Raw genomic sequence first — 8,877 nt, 5'->3', positions numbered from 1 at the left:
GATCCCGTTAATTTATACCTAAAAAAAAAAAATTTTATGAACCTAACACCCAGCATTACCATGGTATATGATGCACTTGGTTCGCATGAGCATATAACTTGTAAAACATGATTTATGGTTTAATGTCTTTACACTTTATTCGATATTCATTGGGATTATATCACACCCACGTACCTAGTTTAATAAGCATTATATTTTATGTTACACCCACCCGCACCATGCTTGCATTAGTTTCCACGTCTGGTTGGTGGTCATTAAGTCACAGTGCCACATGGTGAACGGAGGTTAAATTAACTTACCGTGCCATGGCCAGGTGGCTGCAAGCCATGTGAAGCCATGTGACCATACGCAGGGTTGTACATTCGATTTGTGTGCCATACTCCCGCCCAAACGGACGATGGAGATCATATCCTCAGATCGGATGGCACAGGATAACTTTAGGGTTTGGTTGACATATAAGTTTACCGGGTTCTTCGGTCCCGGTTCATTTGCACACAATGCATCTGCAGCTCTTCCGACAATCTCCTCCACCATACAGCTCCGCCGCCCGCACAGGTAATCTTCTCGTCTATGGCAAATTGTTTAAGGTTTACAGTCGATTCTTGGCAACTTATCATCAGATCCTAACGTATATGTTTCATCATTATACAGTTGATAACAGTGGCGGTGCTGTGCAGGAGGGTCTGGACTCCATGGTCTCGACTATCCGAAAGAGCTTCTGGTCGACCCGCATACCATTCGGGTAAGCCATTCACTGCTATATGCATTATCATATAAGTCAGCTTGTTATGAAAGGTTGACGGTCTTCCATGACCCAAACCGAGACTGATGCACGATATTCATGTGCCTCAGGTCTATTGTTCTGATTTCAAATCCTGATGTGGTTACAGGCGGCACTCTCGACCGATTCTGTAAATCCACAGAACCCTGAGGTTAGAAGTTTGTCGGTTTACGGCCACAGGCCAACCGAGGGTTTTGGTTTGCTGGTCATGATAGTTCCCAGACGTTTATATAATAAGTTTTGTATTTAATCATCTGTACAGTACCATATTCTTTTGCTGGCTTGCCGTTATCATGAGTCAGGGTTTACCCGACCTGTAACGCCCGCTCATACTTTGTTACAGTTTAACATTATTAACTTTTGTCTTACCTTACGGCCTATTATAGCATTGGTTGTATTGTGATTCGGTTTGTGACATTTCTGTCATCTCAAGTATATCTATGGTTCTGTTCAGACATTCATCGACTTCTTGAGTGAAGTTAATATATTTATGCGTATTTTTTTCCAATCTTGTGATACTGTATTTATTTGTTTCGGTGTTCATGAATATTATATCGTGTGTTCATCTGCTGCGGTCTCAGGGTTACGGCTTGCTTCTGGAGCAATGGAAGCAAGTCCAGCCCTTACCGCCTATATACAATGGATTGCATGAGGGTTTTTACTCCAAGTTTGATATTAAGAAATGCATCTTATTCAGTTATTTATGTTTATAGCCGGCGTACAGCATTATCACCTCGTTTGCTCGGCATACCATGTCATTTACGGTTTAATGTTAGATTAAGGTTTATTTAAGAGTTTACTCTTCACCACTACACCTAAGGTGTTCTTTATCAACTCAGCTATACGGCTTCATTGTTTATTGGAGACCTGGCTCTTCAATACAGTGTTCTTTACCGTCTTTTCTTATTACCTGTTAAGTCTCAGTGTTGAACATGATATCACGTTGCAGGTCAATAAGCGTTTGTATATATATATACTGGTTCGTATTTACTTGAATATAAATTATATCTTGCTGGTTTTAAAAACGCTCTCTATATTTGGTTCCTGCCGCGTCATACTTCACCTCTGTTATAACTTATCTTTCCGTATCTAAATCTGTACATGGTCGATAGGAATGAGGTTTAATCTGTTAGCCGTATATTTGTTTACTCACTCTCTGTCTCAGGAATATTAGCTTATATAACTGGGTCTTTGATATCTCAGTAAAAAAAATATCAGCTAACATATATATATATATTTATAAACACGGCTTTCAGTTTATCACCGAGGAATAACACAGTCGGCTATTTATAGAATACCATACTATAGATATATCTGTATTTCCTTAACTTAATAAAGAAAACACAAATACTTGCATTTGCATAACTTTATTTCCTGACTTAGAATAAAGAATCCAGACTACTATATCCTGCATGCTATCATTACCTGATTCTTAAGTAAATCTATCTAATGATGCATACCTGGTAATCTGCTACTGTCGCTCTTACTGTAAGGTTCACCTGCAATAATCTAGCTCTTAACCTCCCAACCTTGAGAATCCACTGCACTGGATCTCCCCTCCGAGCTATCTTGTAGGCTCGCAGCCTTCCCCAAGACTCAAGCACCACTGTGCTGGGTCATCTGATCACAACCAGACTTAACCCACTTTTCACACTCTGCTCTCTCTCCTGGAATCTTACTCTGCCTGTTCATCAACAGCCCAGAGGTTTTTCCTTCCAACCCTCTTCAGGGTGAGAGGCAGTTGTCTCTCTTTTTCAGTTACTTAACTGATTAATTTCTTTTAATAGAAAAGCCTCTTTTGGAGGCTGCCAGCATTTCATTCAACACATGTGTAAAATAGTTCATTATATTTTCTTTAAACAAATAATAATGTCTTTTAATAACAAGTTGTCACCCAAATTGTTTTTACCACAGCAATTACCGGAAATTACAAGTTACCAGGGTTATTACATCTTCCCCCCCTAGGATTGGACATCGTCCCGATGTCCATTCTCATTAAATAAATTTGGATAGGCTTTTCTGAAAAGCTCCTCGTCTTCCCACGTAGCCTCCTCAGGGCCATAATGCTGCCACAGCACCTTAATTTGGGTAATAGCCCGTTTCCGCAGCTGCACTTCTCTCCGGTCGAGAATGCTCTGTGGTTCGACTAGGACCCCGCCTTCCGGTTCGACCTGCAAACAACCAGCACTTAATCAATTTCCCATTAAGTATAGTTGTATAATTAAACCCAATCGGATCAATTCTTACCCGTACATCTTGCCATTGAATAACATGTCTAGGGTCATACACATATTTCTTTAGGACAGAAACATGAAACACATTGTGAATCTTAATGTGGCTGGGTAAAGCAAGTTGGTAGGCCACCGGCCCCACTCTAGCGAGAATCTGAAATGGTCCAAAATATCGGGGAGCCAGTTTGGCGCACCCGCTCCACTGCAGTGTGCTCCTTCTAGTTTGAATCCTTACAAACACATGGTCACCCACTTTATATTCTGCAAATCTTCTTTTCCTGTCTGCGAAACTTTTCTGTCTGTCTTGTGCAGTCTTTAAATTTGCTCGCACTCTCTTTACCATATCTTCCATGTCTCTTAACATTTCTGGACCCAAACTCAATTTATCCTCTAACCCACTCCAACTTGAGGGTGTGCGGCACTTTCGCCCATACAAAACCTCAAAGGGACTTAACTGGGTGGAGGTATGATACCCATTATTATAGGCAAATTCAACCAGATGCAAATACTCCTCCCACTGATTAGGCTTGAGCATCACATTTGCCCTCAGCATATCTTCCAATACCTGATTGACACGTTCCGTTTGACCATCGGTTTGTGGGTGATAAGCTGTACTAAAATTCAGCTGGGTGCCCAACTCAGCAAACAATGTTTTCCAGAAAGTGGAAGTGAACTTCACATCACGGTCCGATACGATTACCTTTGGCATTCCATGCAAGCGGAACACATTCTGCATAAAGAGATGCGCAATTTGTACTGCCTTGTAAGTAGACTGTACGGGTATAAAGTGTGCTGCTTTACTTAGTTTATCAACTACGACCATAATAGAATCATTACCCTTCTTTGTCCGTGGTAAACCGGTTATAAAATCCATGGAAATGGTTTCCCATTTCCATTCCGGAATAGGCAAAGGCTGTAACAGTCCCGCTGGGTGTTGGTGTTCAGCCTTAATTTGCTGGCATTCCAAACACTTTGCCAAATATTCCACCACTTGCCTCTTCATCCCAGGCCAGTAATACTCTTTTTTGAGTGCCATAACCATCTTTTGGTATCCTGGATGACCGGCATAATGGCTGATGTGGAATTCATCTAAGATCAGTTTCTTAAGGTCACCGGAGTCAGGTACATACATTTTCCCATTGAAATACAGCAATCCAGTGTTATCCAATGTGTACCCTTGCTGTAACTTTCCATGATCAGATTGCTGTACCTGCACTTTTAAATGCTGATATTCTGAGTCGTTGTGTGCTGCTGTTTTTATTTGTTCAACCAGCGAACTCCGCCACCGGCTGGCTGAAAGTTCACATAAGCAATGAACTTTTCGACTTAAGGCATCTGCTACCCGATTTTCTTTGCCCTTTAAATGTTTTATTTCGAAGTCAAACCCACTTAGAAAATCTGCCCAACGGCCTTGTCTCGCATTCAAAGTGGGTTGACTGAAATAATGCGTTAGGCTATGATGATCGGTTAACAGCAGAAATTTCTTTCCGAGAAGGTAATGTCGCCACATCTTAAGTGCATGAATTACAGCAGTTAATTCTAAATCGTAAGCAGAGTATCTCTGCTCATGTTCTTTTAATTTCCTAGATTCATATGCTATTACCTTCCCTTCCTGCATTAATACTCCCCCCACGCCCTCTTTGCTTGCATCAGTGCACACCACGTAATCCTTATTAGGATCCGCGATTCTTAAGATGGGTGCGGTGGTGAGTAGGTGTTTCAAACGATCAAAACTCTGCTGACACTCTGTTGTCCACTTAAATGCCCTTCCTTTCTTTTGCAATGAGGTAATAGGGTAGGCTATTCTTGAAAAGCCTTCCACAAATCTCCTGTAATAGCCAGCTAACCCCATGAAGGACCTGATGTCCGCAACATCCTTGGGTGTAGGCCATTCCATAATAGATTTTATCTTCTCGGGGTCAACCGCAATTCCCTCATTTGTAATCACATGACCCAAATACTGAATTTCCTCTTTAAAGAAATCGCATTTGCTAAATTTAGCATAAAGCTGATGCTCCCGAAGAGTTTGCAACACCAATCTAAGGTGCTCCTCATGTTCCTGCTGGGAACGAGAATATATCAATATGTCATCAATGAATATCAGTACAAACTTGTCCAAAAACTGGTGAAACACGCTATTCATCATGCACATAAAAGTGGCAGGTGCATTGGTTAAACCAAAAGGAAGCACTACAAATTCGTAGTGCCCGTAGCGTGTTCGGAAAGCAGTTTTGGCAATGTCCTCATCCTTGATCCTGATCTGATGATAACCAGATCGCAGATCAATTTTGGAGAACACCTTTGCCCCTTTCACCTGATCAAAAAGTTCATCTATTCTGGGTAGAGGGTACTTGTTTTTGACCGTGAGCTTATTCAGCTGTCGGTAATCTATGCACATGCGAAGGGTCCCATCCTTCTTCTTCACGAACAATACTGGAGCTCCCCAGGGTGACACACTAGGTCGAATGTACTGCTTATCCAGCAGTTCCTGGAGCTGCATCTTCAATTCCGTTAACTCTGGTATGCTCATCCGGTATGGTGCCCTCGATACTGGAGCTGCCCCTGGTATTAACTCTATAGTGAAATCTATGTCTCTTCTTGGAGGCAGACCCGGTATCTCTTCAGGAAAGACATCTGTAAACTCCTGCACCACTGGTATGTCATTTAATGCAGACATCTTATCTTTCTGATTCGCATAGCCAACCTGTATGGCATAGATTTGACATTTCTTTCTAATACACTTAGCTAGCTGTGTTGCAGTTATAGGTCGAATCTGAACAGGACGTTTAATTCCCTGCAACTCCTGCTGCTGTTCCAAATCATCCTTGTAGTATATGGTCTTGGTTTTACAATTCACCAACGACCAGTGCTTCTCCAGCCAGTCCATACCAATAAGAATGTCATAGGAGCCTAACGGAAGTACATTCAAATCTGCCTTTACGGGTTGTCCAGCTATACTAAAAGAACAGTTATTAACTTTAGCTAAAACCCGCCTTTTGGCTCCCGTAGCTAACTGGACCAACCATGGGTTTTTAAACTTTTCTGATGGTAGCTTACAGTGTTCCACTACTTTTGGACTAACGTAACTTAACGTAGCCCCTGGATCAATAAGTACAGCTACAGAAAGGTTTGAGATCTTACCTTCGAATTCCACCATGGAAGGTTGATATTCCGCTTGCCGGTCCTCTAATGCTGCATTGATCCTTGGCACACTGCGCGCCACGTCCCCTACAGTGGAAGCTTCATGGACTTGAGATATCTGATCAGTTCTTTTACGCTGCGGACAGTTCCTAGCATAGTGTGGTCCCTCACATACCCAGCATTGAACTGGAGGTCTGGTTCCTTCAACCTCCGATTTAGCAGGGGGTTCACTAATCCTGCTCTCGTTTGGCTTAGGCCGGAAAGTTCCCTTATTCGTGCTTCTGTTAAACTGTCCTTTTCCAGCCCCTTTGCCACCATTTCCGTGGCTGCCTTTGTTGTTTCCAGCATTTCTGCTACCTTTTTTCTCATTCCATTTCCTGCTTGGAATTTCTCCCTTTTGTTTGTTCTGCTGGTAGCAAATTCTGGCCTTCCTAATTGCCTCATCCATAGTTCGGGGGTTGTCAAACTCAATTCGTTCTCTGATATAGGCTGGCAAACTACTCACAAACCTCTGCACCTTGGCCTTCTCCTCTTTTATGTAGGGTACATAACGCAGTAGAGAGGTAAAGCGATTTATGAATTCATCCATGGATTGTTGTCCTAGTCGTAAATCATGGAATTCTCGCGCCTTCTCATCATAAAAGCGCTCAGTTAAATACCTCTCCTTGAAATATTTCTGAAACTTTTCCCAGGTTATGCCTTGCTCACTTACTCCCTTCACAATTTTAATCTCTTCCCACCACAAGGTGGCTTTGCCTTGCAACTGGAATATAGCCAACCGTGCCTTCAGATTTTGATCATATTCATACAGCTGAAAATATTTATTAATATTAATCAGCCATGCTTCTGCTGCTTCCTCCTGTTCTCCATCGAAAAGTGGGGGTTTGATTTTTCGAAATTCCCCCTGTAATTCTGTTTTCTGTCTCTTGGTAGCCTGCTGCTCTTGCACGTTGTCAGAATGGTCTTCACGCTCTTCTGAAAGTTCAGGAGCATAATTCCGCTCCTCAGTGCCCCTTTGTTGTTCTGCACTAGGACTGGGTAAGGGTGGATTTTGTTTTTCTGACAGGCTCTTCAATATTCTTTCTTGTTCCATGGTTAATCGTGCATTGTCTTCTCGCAAGCGTGCCATTTCACCCTTCAGTTCTTGAACTGTTTGAAGTATTGCCTGATTAGTACTGCGTGTCTCAGCACCAAGCTGAACCCACAGTCCTGTGTTATCTGGTGGGATGCCGCCAGCTCCCGGCATTTCCTCCATCTTACTGTATAACTGTCAGCTGTTGAATGTCTCAATATATTCCTGGTGTACACAAAAAACATGATTAATGACATTGTACTGTATACATGTATAAGATAATTGTTCTTTCTGTTCCCATTGCTGTTCCAGAGGTCTCAGTTTTGGAACTTGGGCTCTGATACCACATTGTCACGATCCCGTTAATTTATACCTAAAAAAAAAAATTTTATGAACCTAACACCCAGCATTACCATGGTATATGATGCACTTGGTTCGCATGAGCATATAACTTGTAAAACATGATTTATGGTTTAATGTCTTTACACTTTATTCGATATTCATTGGGATTATATCACACCCACGTACCTAGTTTAATAAGCATTATATTTTATGTTACACCCACCCGCACCATGCTTGCATTAGTTTCCACGTCTGGTTGGTGGTCATTAAGTCACAGTGCCACATGGTGAACGGAGGTTAAATTAACTTACCGTGCCATGGCCAGGTGGCTGCAAGCCATGTGAAGCCATGTGACCATACGCAGGGTTGTACATTCGATTTGTGTGCCATACTCCCGCCCAAACGGACGATGGAGATCATATCCTCAGATCGGATGGCACAGGATAACTTTAGGGTTTGGTTGACATATAAGTTTACCGGGTTCTTCGGTCCCGGTTCATTTGCACACAATGCATCTGCAGCTCTTCCGACAGTCTCCTCCACCATACAGCTCCGCCGCCCGCACAGGTAATCTTCTCGTCTATGGCAAATTGTTTAAGGTTTACAGTCGATTCTTGGCAACTTATCATCAGATCCTAACATATATGTTTCATCATTATACAGTTGATAACAGTGGCGGTGCTGTGCAGGAGGGTCTGGACTCCATGGTCTCGACTATCCGAAAGAGCTTCTGGTCGACCCGCATACCATTCGGGTAAGCCATTCACTGCTATATGCATTATCATATAAGTCAGCTTGTTATGAAAGGTTGACGGTCTTCCATGACCCAAACCGAGACTGATGCACGATATTCATGTGCCTCAGGTCTATTGTTCTGATTTCAAATCCTGATGTGGTTACAGGCGGCACTCTCGACCGATTCTGTAAATCCACAGAACCCTGAGGTTAGAAGTTTGTCGGTTTATGGCCACAGGCCAACCGAGGGTTTTGGTTTGCTGGTCATGATAGTTCCCAGACGTTTATATAATAAGTTTTGTATTTAATCATCTGTACAGTACCATATTCTTTTGCTGGCTTGCCGTTATCATGAGTCAGGGTTTACCCGACCTATAACGCCCGCTCATACTTTGTTACAGTTTAACATTATTAACTTTTGTCTTACCTTACGGCCTATTATAGCATTGGTTGTATTGTGATTCGGTTTGTGACATTTCTGTCATCTCAAGTATATCTATGGTTCTGTTCAGTCATTCATCGACTTCTTGAGTGAAGTTAATATATTTATGCGTATTTTTTTCCAATCTGGTGAT

General features: G+C 42.2%; 1 protein-coding gene and 1 long non-coding RNA gene across 2 annotated transcripts; one reads left to right on the top strand and one right to left on the bottom strand.

Annotated features, from left to right (window-relative positions):
• The first annotated feature begins 522 nt into the window (after positions 1-522).
• Positions 523-1,083, top strand: LOC149257300 (uncharacterized). The gene is made up of 3 exons (XR_016245940.1): positions 523-555; positions 652-742; positions 853-1,083. It is a non-coding gene; the product is annotated as an uncharacterized LOC149257300 (long non-coding RNA).
• Positions 1,084-3,959: 2,876 nt separating this feature from the next.
• LOC149257299 (uncharacterized) lies at positions 3,960-7,408 on the bottom strand. Its single transcript, XM_089368567.1, has 5 exons — positions 6,998-7,408; positions 5,447-6,829; positions 4,673-4,972; positions 4,161-4,522; positions 3,960-4,065 (listed from the first exon to the last, which is right to left on the bottom strand). The coding sequence occupies exons 1-5, from the start codon at positions 7,406-7,408 to the stop codon at positions 3,960-3,962; spliced, it is 2,562 nt and encodes an 853-aa protein (XP_089224693.1).
• Between the last annotated feature and the right edge of the window lie 1,469 nt (positions 7,409-8,877).

Source organism: Pinus tabuliformis, chromosome 6 (assembly GCF_031772625.1).
Source record: "Pinus tabuliformis cultivar Carrire ecotype Pingquan chromosome 6, CPIR1, whole genome shotgun sequence".
Classification (NCBI taxonomy): Eukaryota; Viridiplantae; Streptophyta; class Pinopsida; order Pinales; family Pinaceae; genus Pinus; species Pinus tabuliformis.
This window is presented reverse-complemented; position numbering and strand designations above follow the sequence as displayed.

What these genes read in the sequence shown, in the direction of transcription:
- LOC149257299 (XM_089368567.1), bottom strand. Translation starts at nt 7,408, where the DNA reads ATGGAGGAAATGCCGGGAGCTGGCGGCATCCCACCAGATAACACAGGA. An exon ending in AACAGGAGGAAGCAGCAGAA is followed by an intron (nt 6,830 to 6,997) that starts GCATGGCTGATT and finishes GAAAAGTTTCAG; the next exon opens with AAATATTTCAAGGAGAGGTA. An exon ending in TTGGATAACACTGGATTGCT is followed by an intron (nt 4,066 to 4,160) that starts GTATTTCAATGG and finishes CCGGTCATCCAG; the next exon opens with GATACCAAAAGATGGTTATG.